Below are 24714 nucleotides of genomic sequence, written 5' to 3'. Positions count from 1 at the left end.
TGTCCGTGTTTGTAAACATGAAACTGCAAGAAAACAGATGTGTGTCCATTCATGAATATTAATGAGTTTCACAATTACGGACACCTCCAAACAACGGACAGTAAAGTCATTCCCAATGGTGTCCGCAATTGACAGGTTTCACTGTATATATATACATACACTGAATTATCCACCTTTTGTTTTACCTTTGTCGCGCGCAGGGGGGGTCACCCTGTTTTCGAAAGCTGGAATAGGGGGGGGGGTCACCCTGTTTTCGAAAGTTGGAATAGGGGGGTCAGCCACTTTTTGACGTCGGCAAAAACTAATCCACCGCCCCCCCCCCAGGCCGAAGAAACTGACCAGTCCCTAAAATAGATGGCATTTAACCACGCTTTTTTATGTGTTCCGGTATGATTAGTCTTTCTTTCCCCACAGAGAGGTTATTTTGTGTTGAAACTTATAAACTAGAAATTCAGAAGATGACGAGGAAGAAGGAGTCGATTTAGAAAGATTATGAGGTTATTACGAAAATACCGCAAAGGATGCACGAGGACATTGGCGCAACGTATCGGCCGATGCGTGGCGCAAATGTCCTCGTGCATCCTTTGCGGTATTTTCGTATAACCTTACTTTTATACATCTTTGGTGTTACTTTGGCCAACTTTTTATCGTTTTCGTGCAAGTTTAACTTGGATTGCAGCGCAGTCAAGCACCAACGGACGTACCCAGTGCAGCAGTCTAAACTTGAAACAGAGCGCGAGAAAAATGTTGGCAATCATCCAATTTTGCCACTTTTCATAGGGGTGAGGGGCGGTTGTCGGTTATGTATTACCACTTGTACAGAGCTTTCCTTCTCATCTAGTGCATCCAGCTGTAATGTTCTTATATAATTGATGCTATTTAAAATCGCAATGATCAGAATAAAACAAAATATTGCCGTGATAGAAGTAATTCACTACACCCTCCCTATCAGTACCCTGGATGAAGTGGGAGAGTCGACCTCAGTGTCAAAGGTTACCGGTATCACATTCTCTTTTACTCGCGTCCATGGCCATGCAAGCACTCTATCTGTGACACACATATACTCAAACAAACGTGACAGAGAAGTATAGTCAATGAAATCATGGCTCAATTAATTTATTTACTTATGACAAACTGAACTATTTTAAAAGTCTATCATCATTACGAAAATCGAAATCACTCAGCTGTTGTCGTCATCATAAATTAAATATGGACGCGCTCGCCGTCGCTTCGGTGACCTTTTGAAAGATGCCGTGTTTATTGTGATGGCAAACGAAAAATTACATCCACTCAGAGTTGAGCCGCTGAACATCGCTCCCAAAGCTGAGTTGACAGAAGCACATGATGTTGTTTGGCTGCATTGGATGGAACTTGAACTTGTTGAAGGTACATTTGGTAGGTGAGTAGCTGCTTGCATTTGAGAAGTTGAGTCGTTGATGTTTTGGGCTATTTCATACGATGGACATTTGGGCGCCGCTGCCGATGTTAGTATGTCGGACATAGCTTTTCATTTCTTTTCGTTCGGGGTTGCATAATGGTTTAGGCTCGACACATTAATGTGACCTGTGAGTTTGGCTGTCTCAGTCGGTGGAAAACCTGCATTCAGCAGTGACTGGATGGCCGTTTTTCTACCAGAGTGGTTGGTTTTCTTACCGGTAATACCGGCTGCGGCAGTCATTTTGCTCATCAAACTGCCCAGTGTATTTATGCCGATTTTACCGCGTTTAAACCACACAGGGTCTTCTAGCTGTTTGCTGTAATCGATTGCATGTAATAGTTCGATTCTTGTGTTAGAGTTTGTTCCGGTCGATGTTGTCGAAATATTTTGTACATGTTTACTGGTCATCGAGAGGGGTCATCTGTCGCGAACATTACAGGTTTAAACGGCCGTTGGTTGTTAACTTGCCCGGAACTTGTTTTAGTGTCACGTTCTTTATACTCCAGATATTCTCTGCCTTCTGTATTTTTTTTCAGTTCCACATCACCCCATTTCATTTTGTAGTGTTCGTCCCTTCCGCGTAAGCCGAAACATTTGGTGTTATAGTACCATATTGTGTTTAGGAGAGACTTTGCGTTGTGACCGCCAAGTTGACCGCTCTCCCACAGCATCTCTTCTTCCGTAGCCGTGAGTGCTTCAGCTTTATTCGGTCTGTTTCCTTTCCCTTCTTTCTTAAGACTTTTTCTTTTTGCACTCAGCACTTCTCTTGACTTCGTAAACTCTCTACTTTGTGTGGTGGAAAATTCGTAGCTGTTTTCCCTCAGAAATCGCTCAATGCTTCTATGACAGGATGACAGGGTATCCGGTTTGTAGAGGCCGCCGTCAGACTTTCTCGCTGAATAGAAATAACGTTGAAGGAATGAGTCTAACTGAGATGGTTGGATAGTGTTGATTTCTCTGAACTCGTTGCTCTGTTGCAGAAAACGTCGGAAGATATTTATTTCATATTTTGTCTTTTTCTTGGTGTTCTCGTTTTTCTGTCCGTCAACAAATTTACGTATATCTTTGTCAACTTGGTTTTCTTTGTGTGCTCTGTCACTACAAGCGATATCTTTGGCCAAGCAGAATATTTCCTACATATCGTTATCTGCGATGAAATCAGATGGAGTAAATGTTTGTTGAACTCGAGTTGAAGCAATGACAGGGTTGCTGTTTCTGATTGCTGGTTCAGGCTGTGATTGGTATTTACTGTTATAACGGTTGTACCGGCACACTGGTTCCCGTACTTCAAGTTGATGATGAAGTGTTTGGGTGTACATCGCTCGCATTGTCGATGTAGTAAAATGCGTCCCGTTTGTAACTCAGCCACTGCAGTGAATCCCAGTCGTACTCGCCATCGTCAGAGTAATTATCACCATCCATGCTTTTGAATTACTGACAGAAATACAACAAAATTAAGCTCGAAAAACAAGATTTGTGTTCGGGAAACGTTTACATGAACTTTATGTGTGCTGCAAATCTGATCGTCTGACTGATGGAGCTCGAGCTCGCGCAGTTACATCACAGGAATAAACATTGCCGTGAAGTTATACTTTTGAAAAAATTCTGTTTCATTTTTATTTGAAATCAATTTACATATATTTTTTTCAAGAATTTGGTCTGTCTGTGTATTGTTATCGTGTGTGTTGATCTATTCACGCGACGTTTTGTTTTCATTTTCATGGGAGCAGACATTATTGTTTACATGTAGAGGGGTACCTTGAAACCGTTCTTGTGAGCGTGCGCAAGTGGGATTGATCAAGGTAGTTTAAGGGCTTGTGCTTTGGGTGCCTTGAAACTAAGTGTTACGCAACGGCGCGGCGTTCCGTACGGCTTTTGTTCTCAATGATAGATGTATAATAATAAGCAAGATGTTATAACAAATAAATGCTGACAAAGATATAAAAGTGGATTTTGATAATCTAGCATACACATTTCTTGTAAAAAATTTTTCTAGGATATATATAGGACATTTATGACAGAGCCAGTCGTGAGTGAATATCAGATAAGCCAATCGGCCGATATACACCAACTTGATATAAATAGGAACCTAAACACACAGAACTACTCATACACCATGACTCACTCAGATATAACATATTCTTCAGGCCACGGATTTGCTTCAGAAAACCCATTCGGTAAAAAACAGAGGTTAGATATCATGGTCTTAGAGACGAATTAATAAAGAAATTTGAGGAAATGGTGACGCTGGACCTCTGTTTATCTTATGCCTTTGGAAGTACTATAATTACCACAAAAGGCGTCACTTTAAAAAAGTATTCAACGAATCAGTTTTAGAAAAAATATTTTCCCGAAGTTGAGCGAGTCGCAGACATCCCATCAATCGATATCAAAGGCATGGCCAAAGAAAGAAAAATGTACTCCGTTTATACAGAAATGCAGTCAAATTTAAAAGTCCAAAAGATCTAAGTGTACAAACTCGTACATACAATGCTAGATATGAAGGTATATATACAAAAGAGGTGGGAGAATCGGAATCGGACGTGAAACAACAATTAGTAAAATGCTACAATGAAATGCGTGATAAAGCTGAAACTGTTGAGGGTTCCTGCCTCGTTCCCGAGGAGATACTTTATTTTAAAGTAAAACTGGCAGAACTTACACTTGGGGCCAGCAGCTTATGCGACAGCCCAATTCAACTGCCTCAATTGTTAAAAAAAAGAAATGCATGAGTAATCTAATTCTGCCTTGCGGTAGCGAGAACTGCTTCCATTACGCAGTCGTGGCAAGTTTGAAATTAGGTGATGTCGAGTTTTCAAAAAGAGGAGTGGTCAGGTAAGGAAGCACAGGAATACATACACCCCGTTTGTGGCCAATTACAGTTGGGATGGAATACTATTTCCTACGCCCGCTGATCTGACCGTGTACAAGCGCTTCGAGCAGCAAAGTCCGGGCACAAAGTTACAAGGATTGTCTATTCACGAAAATGATCCCGCCCGTCTGGCATAACTGTGTTATATAGTGGGACCCTTCCGAACCAGGAGACGCAGCACAGATAGCCAATATCTGACTGATAGTTGGTGAAGGCACGTTCCAAAGGGGCCACTATTTACCAAGTAGTGCATTAAATCGTCTTCTTAATTCTAATAATAATCGTAAGAATAAGCACAGGCAGAAGTGTATTTGTATGGGTTGTAAGCGAGGTTATGCATCAACAGAAGAGTTGGAAGTACATCAGGTGTACTGTGGGACAGACATCGCTCAGCCAATTTTTCCTAAGGAAGTGTGTCAATTCGAAGGACATCGGAAGAAGGTGGTTTGCCCCTACGTCGTGTATCAGATACTGAGGCAATCATTGAGAAGGGCACCGGCCTGCACATTCCAATTTGCATTTCGTATGTTATAATTGAACGATGGCCGGGCAGTGAGCCAAAAATTTACCATAAAAGAACATACACGGGCCTCTCCTGTGTTACAGAATTACTAAAGAATATGAAGAAAAGGGGTGATATCTATTCGGAATCATACTATTGGAAAGTCATACTAATGAAAGACCTTCTAAAAAGGGGGCGGAGTGCCAGACTTGCGTTGCATGTAAGAAGGGACCACACACCAGATAGGAGCAATGGGAGGAGCATTCCACTATCTACCATTGTGAAAGGTGCAGACAACCGACAACCATTCCAATCTACTTTCACAGCCTCAAGGGATACGGCGGTTCTTCTATTTTGAATAAATTACATGAACTAGATACCGATGGCCCGGATCCTAAAATCATAGCTAAGACGGGCAATGGAGGAATTGTGTTTCTTATTATCTTAATGCTCCAATTGTTGTTGGCGGGAAGACATTTAAAACACGTTACTTTTCGATAAAGTTTATGGACAGTGCCGAACTAATGTCTGGATCGCTCGCGAAGTTGGCAAAGACAGTGTCAGATGATGGATGGATGGTGCCACTTAAGCATCCAGAGATTCAGCTAGCGAAAGATTGCTTCCCATACAAATACTTAGACTCGGTTGACAGACTGGAAGAGGAGGAGCTCCCATCGAGAGAGAAAATTCATAGCAAATTGACAGAAGAGGATATCTCAGAGTCCAATTATGAACTCCCACTGAAGGTGTGGGATGAAGTGAAATATAAGACCCTCAAGGATTATATGAAATTATATTGTGAGACTGACGTTCTCCTTCCTGCGAATGTATTCGAAAATTTCTGTGACACATGTTTAGAAGCATATAAGCTGGACCCGGCGCACTATGTCAGCACCCTGCCTGACATGAGACGCTATGTTATTTTACACAGGCAACCGCTTTTAAACTTATTCAGGATGCTGAACAGATGGCTTTCATTCAAAAGGGAATTCGAGGTGGTACCAGTCGGTGTAATATTCATAAGTTAGAGACAAATCATCCAGCTTACGAAACAGACGAGATAGGTGGGAATAACCTCTATGTTTGGCAATGAGTCAGCCAATGCCAGTGGGCGGATTTCATTGGATGACGAGGGTAGAGTGGTTTGCTAGAATGGCTGACTTGGATTGTAGCAGTTTTCTACCCTGTTTTTTTAGAAGTAGACCTAGAATATCCCATTGAATTACATAAAGAACATTCCGATCTACCTCTCGTGCTGCATCACTACGAATATCCGGGCATGGCACTGACTGATCACAAGTTTCCTAGACAGAGAGCCCTACGTCTTACATTACAAGTTGCTCGAATTCTATCTTCAAAAGGGGATGCGACCTAAAAAAATACATCGAGTGCTTGCCTTTGAAGAGGAGAAGTGTCTTGAGAAATATATGAAATTTAATACACAAAAGAGAGCAAAGGGAAAAGCTGAATTCGAAAAGAATTCATATAAGTTGATGAATAATGCAATGTTTGGCAAGACAATAGAAGATGTCCGAAGTACAGAGACTTTAAATTTGTGGCGGGTCACGGTAGTAGTGGTCATAACAATATTCAGAAGTATAAACCATTTAACTATCATAACTAGTGAAGAGGATGGCGATTCAACTGACAGTGCCCTATTGGATTTGAAAACGGATGAACGCCGATATGTAAAGCCAGTTTTCATTTGCGCGGCAGTGCTTGTACTTTCTAAGCTGCATTTGTAGTAGATGCATATAATTACTTTCAGGAGCGATTCCATGGAATTAGGATAGCCTACATAGATACCGACAGTTTCATATACAGTGTTCCTCTTTCCTCTCCTCATATAACTTTCAATGAAGATTCGGAAATCGATATATGATACTAGAGGGATGAGCTGCGCGATAGCCCTCGATTTTCCAAACATTAATAAAAAGGTGATAGGTAAATTTAAATATGAATTGAATGGAGAACCTATTCTTAAATTTACTGGCATTCGCTCTAAAGTATATTCTGTTCAGACTCCAATTTCGGAGACGAAAAAAATAAGGGGACAAAACATGTCTGTGTTAGTAAACAAGTAGGCTATGAAGACTATGAGGATCTGTTTGAAATTGGTGCGTTCTGTAAGAAGGAGGCCGAGTGGGCACATTTTGTACAGTTTGTACGGAGAGCTGGTGAGATTAGGAGCAAAAGGCATAGTAAAATAATGATGGCGCCAAATAATATCAAACGTATACAGTTATACGAATCCAGACACAGGTAAATGGCAGGCCGAAACAGATCCGATAGGGTGGGTCCTATGGAACACTACAGAGTTAACTTTCATAACCATTTATACCGTACAGCCTCATGTAACGCTCGAGTGGTGGACTAAATCATTCCTGTTTTTTTATTTCTAGTGCCTGATTGAATATGTTCTGAATAAGTCTGAAGCATTTTATGTCGTCGTGGTTTTTTCTTGTATTTGTGTAAGCAGCTGTATATATTGAACGTAATTATGTTTATATTTCTCACGTCTTTTTGATACTCCTGTTTTCCCTTGTATTACGTCAATGACAACACCTGGTATAGGAGTAAAGGCTAACTGTATCGGATTTGTTGGAATGGCTGCTATGACAGCAGAACTTACAAGAATTCCCTTAGTTATATTAAGAGCCATATCAATTTGTACCATTAATTTATAACTCCGCCGATAGGCAGCACTGGTTCTTTTTATGTAATCAGCTAACTGTTCAATGCTTTCAAAACTGAGATGTGCATTTTTATACAGTATATGTAAGGGATGATAGAAAAAAAATTGAAGTAATATAGAGGCACAATATGGCAGCAGGAGGAGAAGATATTGAACTCCTGGATCTTGATGAATTTAAAACTAATTCGGATGATGATGCTGATGTTACTGAAACATCCTTAATTGATAATGCCTTTGCAGAAGCCTATCCTTTCCAGGTTGACAACTCACGCGATAGCCCGCAGGTGGGTATTCAGACTAAACTCAGTGTAGAAATAAAATTAAGTATGATTAGAAAATTCTTAGTCTATGAAATTGAATGAAATTGCTGATCCGGATGCAGGAACAATATTGTCTACGTATACTGATCTTAGTGGTAAGATCTGTATTATAAAACAGAAAACAATATCTCCCTCAAGCTGTCAAAAGATAGAGGAGTTGGATTTTATAAGCTCTCCACATTAACGAGAGCAAGAGGAGGACATGAATTTATGAGAGAAGTATTCAGGGGTCGCACTAGCACAAAGCCCGATTATGTGAATTTACATTGCATTGTGAAGATGTGAAAACCGATAGAATACTGGCTGAGAAGCTGACACCAGATGACTTGGGTATATACAATGATGAACTGACATTCTTGCGGCAAGATTCTAGCAGTAATGCACATAAAATACAAGCTTTTGAAAATAAAATCGATAAATGAAACAATCTAAACCTGAATAAAGAGCTATTAATGATGAATTAAGGATTGTGAATATGCGTCTTGGCGAGCTTAACAATGAAAGAGTTAAAATAAGTCTAGAGAAAAGAGAAGTTGAAAAACATTTAAAGGAAATGCCTGAAACACACACCCAAGCAAAAGAAAAAGCTGAAAAACTACAGCTAAACTCATAACAAGAGAAGCTAAACTTGTTGATCGAATTGATACGAACAAGATAAGATCAATGAGCACATGAAAGTCTGGCGCCAACTAGGTCTCTTCGTGATGTAATTCTGATCCAGAATTGTTACTCAGGCTGAAGCTGACAGAGTTATTCAAGTGGAATTGTATAACAATAGCTGCATTACTGTCAGCCCTTGGAATGACAATATCAACAATTGCCCTGGCTGTGACTAAAGGGAGATGGTCGACTGGAACTGGCGGTTCTGGAACAAACAATGGCTGAGGCCCGCCCAAAGTATACACAAAAGCAGAGGATATTGTAAAACAATTTGGCGAATGGTTAAAAACCTTGGCCGCCAAAAGTGCTGCTGCAATACCTGATTTAATTGGCCCCCTTGTCCGTTTTCTATTAAAAACAGCAGGATCGGTTGTAGGGTTCATTGGAGAACAGCTATGGATATTTTTAACAGGTTTAACATTAGTCATAATAAATAAAATTATGTATGAATATATGGCCACGCATGTTTGGGGAAAAGAATATTGCAAAGTTTCTTTCTAAAAATAAAGACCTCTTTGGTTTCTCTGTCGAATTGGAATGGTGTAAACTCCGGCAGGTAAATCAATATATACTTTGAGCAAATCCATGTGTGAGACTCAATGATGATAATCTATATCATAACATATTATCTGTCATCAAGGAATGTCTAAGACTAACTTCTTAAGCGACTAGAACTCATAAACATAATACAGGACATGGAAGATGACCAGGAGGCTCATTGTCTCCAAGAATATTGGGTTCTTTGACTGATTCGCGACGTGGGTAATCGATTATCTTTCAGTCAGATGGAAATATTTATGTGAAGATGTGATTTATTTCTTTTAACTGATTGTTTTTCTTTTACGTTACTATATACAATACACGAAAGTGAAAATGGGATACGATAGATCATTATTACCGACTTTCAGCAACCGAATACCACAGGGAACGAGGGCAGAAAGGACCCATCATGTAGTTACTCATAATCCAAGTGAGGCACGGCCAGGTGAGTGGCTTTACGTAAGATGTCCAAAGTTGGAAAGTGGAGTAGTCCTAGTTCCAGATACTTTCGATTTGATTTTTGATCTCGTAGTAACGGGGCATGAACGTACAAAATGTTGCAAAAAATATATCGAGCGTATTATTCCTGAAATTTGAGGGGGAAGAAACTTCTTGATCTAAGTAACTACCACCTCATTGAATGCTATCGTGATCTCTTCAAACATTAAAGGAGGGAATGAAATGACGCTTTACAGAATTCAGAACGAGAATCTAGGAATATTGAGAAGCGGCGTGGCCGATGCAGACGTCGCTGTTGTGGACGATGGTTTGCTTTATGATGTATATAAAACAAAATGTGCTATTCATCGGACCCATCCCCTCATAACAGGTCATGGAGATGTATATCCATCAGCGTTTGGTAGTCATATAGATTGGGAAATTATGTTGGCACCTGCCATCCGATTACTTGTCAGTAATCATCTACTACACCAATTATATATTGGAAAATATAGAGATGAGGTATGAAATCCTCACGGATGATACCCTCACGAGAGAGATACTGCTGGGTATTACAACAGTGGAAAAGTTAACTCTAGGAACATGTGGAACACTTTAGAACAATCCCATTCAAAGAATCAGACAGGATTATAAATGAAAATATGAATGTGCCACGTCGTAGCATGAAAGGTATATTAATACTATTCACTAAAGATCAGAATCAGTCAGAACTGAATAGCAAACGTTTCATAAATCCGGCCATTGAATCTGTTTCTGTCATTATTTAGGGTATGGCGAATAAAATATATGCACAGACGATGATGCTGATATATTTTTGGTCCGAAACACGTCGGTACTTTGCTGAAGATAAAGATTGGTGTGAAATTGAAATTGATGAAGTCGATTATTTGAAGAATAATAAAGTCTGTCTGTTTATCGATCTGCATAATTTTAAAGATGTTGAATTTCATGGAAATGGATTAAAGGTAGTTAACACAAAGGATGGTATACAACTAAAAATCAGAAAAAGATACATCAGTGAAAGGTGTCAACAACGCTCGCTATAATGAAATATTTGCCAATATTGAATTTATCAGTGATGCAATGGTCTCTGTTGAGAATAGAAGATTTAAGTCTATACTGTCTTAGTGGACTCTGTAGGAACTCCCGGGTTCAGAAAAAAAATTCACGAAAAGCTGCAGAATATCAGACCTCTGTCATGACATCGCAGGCTGCTAAGCGACAGTTACTTCACAAGACACAAGAATTCTGAAGACGACTCCATAGGGATAATAAATAAAATTATATATACTTACATATAGCCTGAATGTGACTCCGTAGGGATGTACCATTCTTTTGCAGACAGAATTTTTATACTTACAAGTAGCCAGAATAGCTAGAATGTATAGTCCGCTCTTTGACTCTGTAGTGGAAAACGAGGACCAATGGCCTATGTTGTAATACTTATTCACGTGAATGTTGCAATACCCTTCGGAACGCGTGCTGGAACTGTTCCGATAGGGGTTCCCTACTGAGTCATATGTAGGTCACCCAGACTTGTGCAATGCCCCGGCTATGACTCACTGCCAATGCTTGCTTGCGCAATCCGCTCATGTGTCAATGACTGTTCCTATGGATGCGTAGTAGGGGCTACAGGGAGTGTAAGAAAATTCCCTTCGCTGCAGCTATTTTCGAATAAATGGTGAAGAAATTCTTATTTGTCCTGGAAAGGAACTTTTATTTTATACTGGTCTTCTGGACTTGATGATGTGTTGGTCAGTGCTAGGAGTGGGGTCATAGAGCGATTGCATCCTATATCTACATGTGATTCGTCTTGCTTCCACAGGGGCAAAACATTTCGTTTGTAAGATGAATTCGCATGAACATATCGCAGAATTTCACCAAGACTGGCGAAAAGTGTTCCAAAAACGTATTAGCTCACGTGTTACACGTTGGCTAATGTCATAGCGATGTCTGTCTGTCTGTCCGTGTGTGTGTGTATGTTAGTGTGTTGTGTGTGTGTGTGTGTGTGTGTGTGTCTGTATGTCTGTCTGTCTGTTTACACGATCACTCAAAAACGCCTGAACAGATTCAAGTCAGATCTGGTACACAGGTACCATATGCTACCTGCAAGAACTGATTAGATTTTGGTTAGTGTGGCTTGCATATTAATTAAGTTATGCAATATTATGGAAAGCCGTAGCTGTCTTAAGTGACGTAAAATGATTATTTGATGAACATTTGTTATATGGTGATGCGCATTTGTTATATGGTGATGCGCATTTGTTATATGGTGATGGGCATTTGTTATATGGTGATGGGCATTTGTTATATGGTGATGGGCATTTGTTATATGGTGATGGGCATTTGTTATATGGTGATGTGCATTTGTTATATGGTGATGTGCATTTGTTATATAGTGATGGGCATTTGTTATATGGTGATGGGCATTTGTTATATAGTGATGTGCATTTGTTATAGAGTGATGTGCATTTGTTATATGGTGATGGGCATTTGTTATAGTGGGCATTTGTCATATAGTGATGTGCATTTGTTATATGGTGATGGGCATTTGTTATATGGTGATGGGCATTTGTCATATAGTGATGGGCATTTGTTATATGGTGATGGGCATTTGTTATATGGTGATGTGCATTTGTTATATAGTGATGTGCATTTGTTATATGGTGATGGGCATTTGTTATATGGTGATGGGCATTTGTTATATGGTGATGGGCATTTGTTATATGGTGATGGGCATTTGTTATATAGTGATGTGCATTTGTTATATGGTGATGGGCATTTGTTATATGGTAATGTGCATTTGTTATATAGTGATGTGCATTTGTTATATGGTGATTTGCATTTGTTATATGGTGATGGGCATTTATTATATAGTGATGGGCATATGTTATATGGTGATGGGCATTTGTTATATGGTGATGTGCATTTGTTATATGATGATGGGCATTTGTTATATAGTGATATGCATTTGTTATATGGTGATGGGCATGTGTGATATAGTGATGGGCATTTGTTATATGGTGATTGGCATTTGCTACATGGTAATTGGCATTTGTTTTATGGTGATAGGCATTTGTAATATTGTGGTGGGCATTTATAATATAGTGATGGACATTTGTTATATAAAGATGAACATTTTTATACTGTGATTGGTAATGTGCATTTGTTTTGTTGTGATGATCATTCATCATCTTATAATTTAGATTTTTATATGGTGATTTGCCATCGTTATATTGAGATGTGGATATGCTATGTTATATTGTGATGTGTGATTTTTTTGTGATGTTGATTCTTTCTATTTTGATTTGGAATCTTCGTGATAACGGTGACTGTAAACTTTCGATTCGTGAGTTTCAAAATTTTCAGTTGCATAAATAAGTTTTTAATCATTTAATCATTTTCAAATGTCAAACTAAGACTTTGGTTTATCAGTACTTAGTACGTCTATTGGTTGAAAATACCAGCATTCTATAGTACTGTAGACCTAGTATTTATATTTTGCGGTACCCTCTGTGAGGCCATTATTCTATTAATCCCGAGGGAGGACTGACTGTCTAGGGAAAATGTGTGTCGGATTTCCCGCCTGATCAGCGACAATTACCCAAGAATTTGAACCACAGCAACTGGGCAGACTTTGAACTGTGAACGACATTGGACGATTGCTGTCGTATTAAGTGGACACCAGTTCAATGATATGAACTTGGACAGAGAGTGAGAGACGTGTTTGGAGTTTTCGTTTTCTATCATTAGAATTGCCGGGTGGTCATTGTAACCCTTTTTTACTTAATTAGTCACCTCCCCTCTCACACTATTTAAAACAAGTCATGCCATTCCAAGAACATGAACAAATTATAGAAAAGCTCGCAGCATGACTGAATGTCTTTGTCACCCCTCTCAACCAGTCTAACAGTTTATGCCCGCCCTGTTGCCATAGTGACTGTTGTCTTTCCATTCAGAAAATCCGTACAAGACAAAGACTGACACTGCACAGTGATATTTATTTTTATCTGCAGCCTAGATCGGGACAAAACTCTATACCGTCAGCAATAAACCACAAAAGTACACGCTGCAGCATATCTGTCGATATTTAGATCTTAGAAAATGTGCATAGGAACATTGACGAATTTGTGTGGAGTTCTACACCCATGAGTCGCCTAAAGCCTTATGCCGCAAAAACCATTGTGACACCGATGTCAAATGGGCCGGTGCAAAAGTTACGCTACAAGCCGTTAAATCTACAACGAACACGTCGGCTAATGAATAGAAGCGAAATAGCGTGGCGGTTCAGTATGCGTGCACAGGAATAACTTCCGGTTCTCTTCCGGTCAAGCTGGTACACGTCTGTAAACTACAATATATATCAGTCCGTGTGATCAAAATTTGAGAGTATTGTCGCATACTCTGATATCCAAAACATTGATATAAAAACACTCCGCAATAAAACTAATGCTACTACAAATGATGATAATGATTAAATAATAAAAGGGTTCACGATGATTAGCGTCAAGTCTGTTTAGGGGAGAACCATTTGATTTCTGGGGGGGGTATGGAGGATTTTTAGAAAAAAAAATTGTCACCAGGTGAGAGAGAAGAAAAAAAAAATTGATCCTGTCATGGCCTGAGAAAAAAAAAATTGTCAGAACAGAGACAGAAGAGAAAAAAAAAATTGTCACAATGCACCAGAAATAAGTAAAATTAGGAAACCTTATTCTCATGTATTCTTTGCCGGTGCGCCGCCATAGGCGGCACAAATGTTTTACCACAAGCAATTCTTATGTTTCTTTTCTAGCACTTATGATATAAGCATGCACTACATAGGTCTACTTTACACCTTAGTACACTCAATGTTTTCCTTCCCTTTTCTGACACAAGAAATCATATTTCAGGATTTTGTTGAAATATCTCAATGGCATTGGCACTATCTAAAGGGGACTATTTGACTTCTGTAAATTGTGAATAATTTAAAACACAAGACAGGAGTCAATAAACTAGTAATAAAACCTATATATTATTTTCTCAATATAAATTTGTTAGAAAGATGTACCTTGACAATGAAAAATTGAGGAACAACAAATATAATGAAATACAATGTGTTAGCCTTGTTTTTCTGACCACAAACACCGGATCGCAAACACACCATATTCAGGCTTTTCATTAGAAGCTGGCAGCTGGAGAAATGACACAAGAAGGTCACAGATTTTCCTTTCCTGTATATTCATTTGTCTTGAGTCTCTGGCAAACAGAACTATTTTTCACAAATTGTATTGTCATTGTTTGGTTGTTGAATATTGTGATTCAAAAAATGATCATGCAAAAAATATAAAAAATATCAGTGTTCAATGTCATTTTCAAACAGTTTTACCGAGTGCAAAATAAAATGAAACTCCTCTCAGATTGCACCATTAAACACATCAATTTCTCAAAATTTCCAATACAGAGGGGGAACTAAATTTGTTAGAAAGATGTACCTTGACAATGAAAAATTGAGGAACAACAAATATAATGAAATACAATGTGTGAGCCTTGTTTTTCTGACCACAAACACCGGATCGCAAACACACCATATTCAGGCTTTTCATTAGAAGCTGGCAGCTGGATAAATGACACAAGAAGGTCACAGATTTTCCGTTCCTGTATATTAATTTGTCTTCAGTCTCTGGCAAACAGAACGGTTTTTCATAAATTTATTGTTCTTGTTTGGTTGTTGAATATTGGGACTCAAACACTGATCATGCAAAAAATGTAAAAAATATAAGTGTTCAATGTCATTTTCAAACAGTTTTACCGAGTGCAATATAAACTAAAACTCCTCTCAGATTGCGACATTAAACACATCAATTTCTCAAAATTTCCAATACCAGAGGGGAACCCCCTCTCGTGCTCCCCCCCCTTGGGGTATTCTAACAGTTTCACTTAGTAAAAAAATTAAAAAACACCTCTCAGATTGCACCAGACTGCACCATTGCACACATCAATATCTTAAAAAATTCCCATGCAAGATAGGGGAAAGCCCCTGTGACTCTTTCCCCCTAAGCCTCTCTCATGTTCTCCCCCTGTACTTTCAAATTCTGCCCGGTCAGATATCCTAGTGAAATATCCATCCAAATTAAACAATATACTATATGATTAGATACTGCGTGATCTTTTATATCTTTATTTTATTGTGACTTTGAATTTCATTTTGATGTGTTCACCTTTTTTGAACCATCATGAGATAACTGATGATAGTCTAGCAGGGTACATCAGGATTTGAAAGGTCTTTACTGTTGCTGTATTTTGTAAATTTTACAATTACATGTATTGGTATTTAACTTTTCTAAGTGGGGGATCAGTCAAAATTTCAGAGTTAGAGAGGGAGGTTACTCAAATTCGTTATGGTTGGCAAGGGGGGGGGGGTTAATTGAAATTTCGGAGTTTCAGGCCGTCAATAATGACGGCTCCCTTATATACAACGCATTACAAACTTGAAAAAAAAATTGCACTGCTACTCCATTTGAAAAAAAAATTGATGTAGGTCTGACGGTAGAAAAAAATTGCTGTCACTCTGAGAGGAAAAAAAAATTGCTCCCATACCCTCTTCCTCCATACCCCCCCCCGAAATCAAATGGTTCTCCCCTAATAACGAAAAAAGACTCTAGCCATGTCTTTAACATCTTCGCTTGCCAAGGCCTGCTGTTCGGGCAGCCGGATGCTTCCCGAAATCAGGGAAGACTCCTGTCTGGGTAACGAGCCATGCTGGCGGACGATGTGTCTTTAGCCCCGGTCTTACATGTACGGTTATCGAGGTTCATGTCATTCATTTCGTGTTCACTCATTACATAGCCGTGCAATATATGTCCAGCAGAATTGTTCAGAGTTCAGAATCCGCGACGGTCCTGTTGCTATCGTTGCAAATTCCATTGGTAACGGTAACTTTGCTGCAGTCATTGTCGCCTGTGGGCCGTGCCCCAGCCTACAAGGCAGAAAAAAAGCCGGCGCACAGCCCGTCGGCTACAGCTATTGCAGCTTCATGTAACTTTGACCGTGAAAATCAAACACACAACTTCGTCAGACAGTCCTCCCTTGGGATTGCGCCGGGCGTCCGGCTTCTCAGAGGACGCTTTCTTAACCCAGTCGCGGTCGTACCGTAAAAATTGTATTACGCCAACGATGTTATATTACGAGTGGTTATAATTTCAGTTATTTAAACATACCAGGTGGTGATATACCTAATTCTTAGTTATATGATATTGTATCATATGCCTAGCTACCGTTTAGAAATCGAGTTTCATTATTCTAAACGTTTCTTGAATACACAAATATTTATTTGCATCTCAAAAATAGGCGTTGTATGGTCCTCATCACATCATGAAAAGTCCACAGCACAACATGACGAATCCACATCACAATATAAAGAATGCCCATCAACATATAAAGAATGCTCATCATAATATAACGAAGGCGCATCAAAATATAAAGAATGCGCGTCACAATATAAGGAATAACCATCACAATACGAGGAATACACAGCACAATATGAGGAATACACATTACAATATAACAAATGCCGGTCGCAAAAAAAAAATGCCCATCAAAACATAACAAATGCTCATTATTACAAGTACCCATCACTATATAACAAATGTGCATCATCATACAACAAATTTGCATCACTATGTAACAAACCCGCATCACCGCAAAAAAAATGCTCATTACCATATGACACGTACCTATCACTATATAACAAATGCCCATCACCATATAACACATGCCCATCACTATATAACAAATGCCCATCACCATATAAGAAATCCCCATCACTATAACAAATGCACATCACTATATAACAAATACACTTCACTGTGTAACAAATGCACATCACCATATAACACATGCCCATCACTATATAACAAATGCCCATCACTATATAACAAATACCCATCACTATATAACAAATGCCCATCACCACATAACAAAGGTCCATCACAATACCACAAATGCACATTACCATATAAAATATGCCCATCACTCTATAACAAATGCGCATCACCGTGTAACAAATGCACATCACTATATAACAAATGCACATCACCATATAACAAATGCCCATCACCATATAACAAATACCCATCACTATATAACAAATGCGCATCACCATATAACAAATGCACATCACTATATAACAAATGCACATCACCATATAACAAATGCTCATCACCATATAACGAATATGCATCACCATATAAAAAATGTGCATCACCATATAACAAATGCACATCACTATATAACAAATGTACATCACTATATAACAAATGCGCATCACCATATAACAAATGCACATCACTATATAACAAGTGCACATCACCATATAACGAATGCTCATCACCATATAACAAATGTGCATCACCATATAACAGTTAAGACAGCTACGGCTACGGCTTTCCATACAATATCACTCTTTTCCGTACAATGGTTCCCTATGGAGAGTAGACATATATCAAGAAATACTGCACAAAATTTCATGAAACTTTTCACAGATAATGATCTCAGAATATTATGATGATGCTATGACTGTCATGTCAATTATCTGCTCATTTGCATATTTAATGAACTTTTGTTATTAGTGAGATAACTCTGAAATTCCTGCACCAAACTTGATGATACATGCAACAAATATTGATCTGATATATATCTAATTATACTTAGAAGCATTGGGCAGTGTCAAGTTAATAATTAGCTCATTTGCATATTTTACGAAGTTTTATAATTAGTCATATAACTCCGATATAACTGCACCAAATTTGATGAATTCTGCTGCAGATACTGATCTGACTGATATCTAACAGTGGTGTAAAGCACTTAGAAGTGTCAAGTTAATTAAGGGTTCATTTGCATATTTAATGAACTTTGTAATTAGGTATATAACTCTAAAATTACGGCACCCAAGTCTGTGAATCTGGTACAGATATTGATCTGATAAATATCTAATTGTACTGACAAGCTTTTGGCAGTGTCAAGTTAACAAATAGCTCATTTGCATATTTTATGAAGTTTTGTAATTAGTCATATAACTCCAAAATAACTGGACCAAATGTGATGAAATCTGCTGCAGATACTGATCCGACAGATAGCTAATTGTGGTGTTAATCATTTAGTTGTGTGGAGTTAAGTAAGGGTTCATTTGCATATTTAATGAACTTTGTAATTAGTGATATTACTCCAAAATTTTCAGCATTATATTTGATCAAACTTTCTACAGGTATTGATCTAATAAATATTTAATTGTACTGAGAAGCATTGGGCTTGGCAAGTTAATAATTAGCTCATTTACATATTATTTCACAAAGTTCTACAATTTGTGATCTAACTCTGAGAGTACTGCGCGAAAGTTGATGAAACCTGCTACATATAATGATGTAACACATATCTGATCGTTTTTATTACACGCCTCACACAGGTGTCGATTATATTGGTATGAATTTGGTTTATTGACAGGAATATTGAAAAACATACTACAATAAATCCTCGTCAGAGATAGTTACTCTGGCAGTCGACCGTTACACGTCTAGTCTTATCAGAAATTCCGTCTTCCACTCCGCGTCATTTGCTTGGTTAGTGATTTTCCTGAGGTCTGCAAACTAATGTTGCGTAACATGCCCTTGCTCGTTGATTTGTACCCTTTAATATGAGACAGGTCAAAGGTACAATTGTTTTACACAACGTCATAACAGTCAAAAAGTATGCAGTAATTCATGTCATACTGTATTATATCATACGTCCAGTAGTGTCTGATAAATGTCACTACATGTCGAGTCATCAGCAGTCAATTACAATGCCTGATAACTAATTTTGTAATTTGGTCAAACTCAAAGTCATCCATTCAGCGGTCACATTAGTAGGTCAAGATGAGTAAATGCTAAAATTTTCTAGTCTGTTTACAGACTATGAATGAATCTGTTTTGAAACACGTGAGCACATTCAGTTCATTCATTCATTCATTCCCTAGCTCCCTGTTCTGACTGATCTCAATAAAACGGGTAGTTCTGCGGGTTATTAAACGGGTACAGAGGGGCAGGGCTGTACTGCAAGGACCCAGGGTACACTAAACCAAATGAGGCGAAATTCATCGATCATTAGAAATCTTGAATATGTATGAGATAAGATCTTACGAGACAACTTTAGAAAAATAGTTTTGCGCACAAGTTAGTACACAATGCGGCGTTTATTATCAAATATGAGGGTATGTTTAGAACCATTGCATTGTCCAGAAAAAGTTCACAATTGCCCGCTTATTTTGTATATTCCAAATTTAACAATAATGGTCCGAAATGCTGTAACTTGTCGCTTACATCATGATAAAGTTGTATTCTAGCGTCACAGATTGACCTCATTAGTGATTATTACGTCAAGTTTATGTCAAGGATATCATAGATCACCATTTTCAAACATCACTTATTTAAACTCCCAGTCGGGATATATTTTGACATTGAGTTGGTCCCCCGATCAAGAGATTTTCTCCAATTAGATCTTATCGCCGTGTACCTTGATGTATTAGCCCAAGGTGGCAAAATATCTTTTATCTGATGATTTATTTATGTCGAGAAAAATTGGATGACTCAAAGCTTTTAAAACCCGATCATGGCTAATAAAATTCACCTGGTACGTAAAGATTCCGACTGCCATGTACGTCATGCAAGTCAGAAATGCTTAATAAAGTTGTCAGAAAATTACTAGGATTAACTGTTAATGCTATTGACTCATTTAAACAAGAATATTGTGTATGTTCGGAGAGACAGATTCACATCTGCTTGATTCGAATGATTACTCATGACAAGCCTGCGTATCTGATGTCTGTTCCGATACCGGTGTAATTGAGTGACTGCGGTACAGCAACTCGATTGATTAGCGAATGATGCGATTAGAAATTTTGTCAAGAAACCGTGACATAAAAGTAAAATGAAACGTTGGGGTAAAAAATTTGGGGTAAAATGGGCATCTTGGAAGTGTTTCAAAATATAAAATAGTGCGCAGTCATCGAACGTAAATGAATATGCTCGCAATGACGAAATCGGATAGACAAGCCTACTACCAGTAACTTTGCGCCTGTATTTTGTTTCAATAAAAGTATTACTAATTTTTATGTTTACGAACAGTTTTCTTTCTTCATGCTCAAGTTATGCTCATACTGATATCTGTGTGTCTCTACAGTTGAACAAGCGGTAGCGAGCAGTTTGCTTCGATATTTTGGCGCGTATAAGAATCTTGTTATATCGCCATAACGCTATCGCAGTCCTTTGCATTATAATTAAGCTAATATTAAGTATGTGTATTTTTATGAATATTAAATGAAGATACCCTCATAAAACAACAGATATGTACAAGGCAAGAAATCAGTCAAAATGCGACCCGAAATGCGACTGTAGAAAAGTTATCGACTTGGTATGTCATCGCAAAGAGAAAAGCCAATGTAAGACAGGTCTTGTCCTATGAAATCCAAAGAAAATGAAAATGTACGGTGGTTTCGACATCGATTTGTATTTGTAAACGTGACAAAGAAGACCTTCGGATTCAGTCGCGAAACGTAAAGGGCGGAATCCATAATAAAGAGTGTGTTTTAAAAACATCAATCAATTTTCAACCCGCTCCTGGACCGTGTTCATTAATTTACAGCGTTCTTAATGTGCTGCTAAGAAAATGTTCCCTGGAGAGAGCTACAATGCTCATCACTATTTTGGCTCTTTGTGGATGGTGAAAATGGTTGACCACCTCGTCTTAACTAATTTCCCATCTCCTCATTCCACAACTTTTCATTTTGCAGCGCAAATTACACGTTGAATTTACGATGCAAAAAGAAACATGTCAAATAAACAAACAATCAATCAATAAAACAGAAACGAACACAAACAGAAAATAAAAATCAAAAGTGCTAGATAATAATAGTATGCAATAACACTAAAAAGCAATATTAATAACATTACAACCGTCATTATAATTTTAATGATGCCCAAACAACCGTTCGCTAATAGGAGTACCATGGAAAGTGTTACACTACTGTTGCATAATGAGCAGAGAAAAATCGAAGGATTAATCGTCACAACCGGGTTGAAATGCTTTCATATTAACGCAAGCTTCTTGGCTACGTTTGTATTAAACTAGTGCATTTGCAAAGCGATGTGTCCTCATATTTGTGCAGAGTTGTCGGTACATGTATGTAAATATCCAAAACTAAACTAAGAATTACATGATGGATTAACTTTCAGCAGACTGTCGCGTTGACGGTAAGGTGATCGCGAAATTGAAGCTTCAGACTCGTCCAGATGGCGGGATAAACACGAACCCCACGCATGACAGTCGAATACTATCTCGTACACTCGAGAAAAGCAAAGTTACTGGTAGGCCAGCCAACATCACCGTTTATAATATGCGCCAATGATTATACACGCGTATAAATTTACGTCTTCGCGTACAATAATATATAACTTCATGCAATGTACTAGTGTAATTAAGTATGCATTATTACTGGTAATTAATTACTACGACAAACGCATATTTTAATGACAATAGGAGAACAGACAGATAATATCAGAAGGGACAGTAGCTGTAATTTTTGATACCATTACCAATTAAGAATAACTATTAGTGCAAGATGCGAGGTATAATGATATTCAAATATGCAGATTACATTAATGAGCATTGTTTGGATTATAAAATTCTATGCTAATGACCCTTAATCAATGTGGAATGTTCATGTACCTCGGTTCTTGCATTGAATAAAGAATAACAATTAAGAATAACATGATATTTTATATCGCTAGTGCATATATGTCGTGAACTGGTCAAAAACCCAAGGTATATTGTCGTTGGATGTGGCTTATTGCTAAACAGTTTGCCTTGTAAACACAATTCAAGATGTATTCACACGATGTACAGTGCTATATATAACTGTTCACAATTGCGTTATAGTCAGGATTAAAATTTAATCACCATTAATAAAATTGGACATTATACAAACAGGGTTTGTGTCGAAGAGATAGATGTACATCAAGCGATATTTCAACACGATTTTGCAGCAAAACCAGGTTCTATATTTAAAACCAAACATAAATAATATAAATTTATACAATGTGACGCCTCGTGGACATTCAACAGGTACTATTTTTTTCGACGTAGCTAAATTAAAATCGATTCAAGTCTCCATCGGCTTTCAGCAAATGACAGAAAATAAATTTTGCAAAGAGTTGTTAAAGTATATTAATGACAAAGTAAACAAAACTAACAAAATTTTCAAAATCGATCAACATTAGAGGACGACTCATTAAATAAATACGTTTATGTTTTTGTGACAAGCGACCTTACAATATTCGTCGTCATCACAAACGCTGTCACTGCACCGAGAAATCGGTTTTGAAGAGAGGAAAATGGACACTTTTGTTATTTTTTTATGCGATTTAGCCTCGACGTATAGCGACTTCGTAATTACAAAGTGGGAAAGTAGAGAATATACATAACCTTTGCTTAACCGGAACGACGGGTTTCAGTTGAGCAAAAAAACACATCATAATACAAATATAAGTGGCTGAAATGCGTCAACTTACCCAAATCACAAACTTAAGTCAGAATTGACAAGGGCATCAGTGGCCTGGATAAGCCAACACTGTTAAACACGTTTGTATGACCAATCTTTTACCAGTATTATTGCAGCCGGCAAAATCAGCGACGTAACTTCCTAAGAATAAGAGACCATTGATTGGGTAAACAGCGGCGGTCAATTTGCATACCAATGAACATAAAATTAAGTCATAAATGTTGTTCCACTTTACATATTTTAATGAACCAACGGTTGGCGTTCGACAGTTAATACTAACAATATAAATTACAGTGGGTTCGGCTATAGATTTGTTAAAGTGTGGGACGTGAGAAATATCTAATGTGTTTGTGATGTAATTGATATCATGTCATTTGCATCGAAATTTAATATATCTTGCCATGGACATAACAATTATAAACACTGCGTATTGATGAGAAAAAGGGATCTCCACTGATGCACGCTTAACCTTGTTTGGCCGCTTTTAAAATTTTTTACTGTAATTGAGCGAGCACTGCAGTTCTTTGTTCTGATGAAATGCAAATTTTTGCTAAAAAAATAGTTAAAATTTCATTTTTGTAAATAATTAAGTTAACTGTGCTTGGCTGTTCACTGGACGGGCGACATAATACAGTCAGGCGCCTATCTCTCCCACGCATGGTTCCTTTTATTTATTTTAAAAAATAAGTGTTATGATAAGGTAGTACCGGTAGTTCCCTTTATGGGGGATGTTTTGGCCCTTACATAATATGTAGTATCGCAACTATCAACTGATATGCGCGCATCGTAACCGTCGGACTCGTCAAATAAAAACGGCGCACACAAATAGCTTTATATCATATGATATTCTTGACAATTTTTCATTAGCTGTCAATTTTCTTCTTTGTCCCGGGGTATCCACTGGAACAGATTGAATAAATATAAGCTTATTGAGCATGGCATTCGGCTTCAGTAAACTAGTATCAGGTGCAGCCAACGGAGCTATTCATCGAAAAAGCTGTTCCAGGAGCAATTTTTGAGGGCAGGGGAAATTTTAATTTTGCTCGGGCAGGGGACATGTTTTTAAGTGGCAGGGGAGCAAATTTTAGTTTTTTTGTAGGGCAGGGCAGATATCGGTTGATTGTCCTGGGGACAGGGCTTGGCGAAAAACGAGGAGAGGGAAAGCTACTTTTAAAACGGGGACAGGGGAAGTTGAGCCATGGTGTTTCCGGGGATTGGGACACAGGGCAAGTACTTATAACTTTTCATGTCTGCAAGGGACATGGAATGACAAAATTTTGATGGGAATTTTTTCCAGGGCAGGGGAAATCGGCAATTTTTTTTCGCCACAGGGCAGGGGAGCTTCAAAAATTCACAGTGGGGAGGGGAAACAGGCAAAAATAAGTGGGGAGTGGGTAAAAATGAAGTTTGAGTGCGGGAGGGTAGGTGAAAAATTTTTAGTGGGAGGGCAAATTATGAACAGCTAATTAATTACCCTCTTGACTTAAAATTAGTCAGTTCACATTGCTTGTCATACACAATATATCTTATCATAGTAAGGACCCCTTTAAAAGTGCATTGTTCGTTTGCTGCACCTGTAGTATGTCGCACCTTGAATCACAGTTGAATCCCTTCGAAGGAAGCGGACACGTGAGTCAAATGCATGATCACTGCGTGCACAA

General features: G+C 38.2%; 2 protein-coding genes across 2 annotated transcripts in view; both read right to left on the bottom strand.

Moving 5' to 3' along the window:
• LOC139130895 (uncharacterized) overlaps positions 1-23151 on the bottom strand; it is a 140908-nt gene extending 117757 nt beyond the window's left edge. Inside the window, exon 1 of the mRNA XM_070696705.1 lies at positions 23064-23151. The gene's annotated coding sequence lies outside the window, so the exon portion shown is untranslated. The remainder of the gene's footprint in view (positions 1-23063) is intronic.
• On the bottom strand, positions 1843-2860 carry LOC139142929 (uncharacterized protein KIAA1958-like). Its single transcript, XM_070713129.1, has 2 exons — positions 2756-2860; positions 1843-2409 (listed from the first exon to the last, which is right to left on the bottom strand). The coding sequence occupies exons 1-2, from the start codon at positions 2858-2860 to the stop codon at positions 1843-1845; spliced, it is 672 nt and encodes a 223-aa protein (XP_070569230.1).
• Positions 23152-24714: the final 1563 nt, after the last annotated feature.

Source organism: Ptychodera flava, chromosome 1, assembly GCF_041260155.1.
Source record: "Ptychodera flava strain L36383 chromosome 1, AS_Pfla_20210202, whole genome shotgun sequence".
Lineage (NCBI taxonomy): Eukaryota > Metazoa > Hemichordata > Enteropneusta > Ptychoderidae > Ptychodera > Ptychodera flava.
The sequence above is the reverse complement of the archived record's forward strand: the minus strand, read 5'-3'. Positions and strand labels throughout refer to the sequence as shown.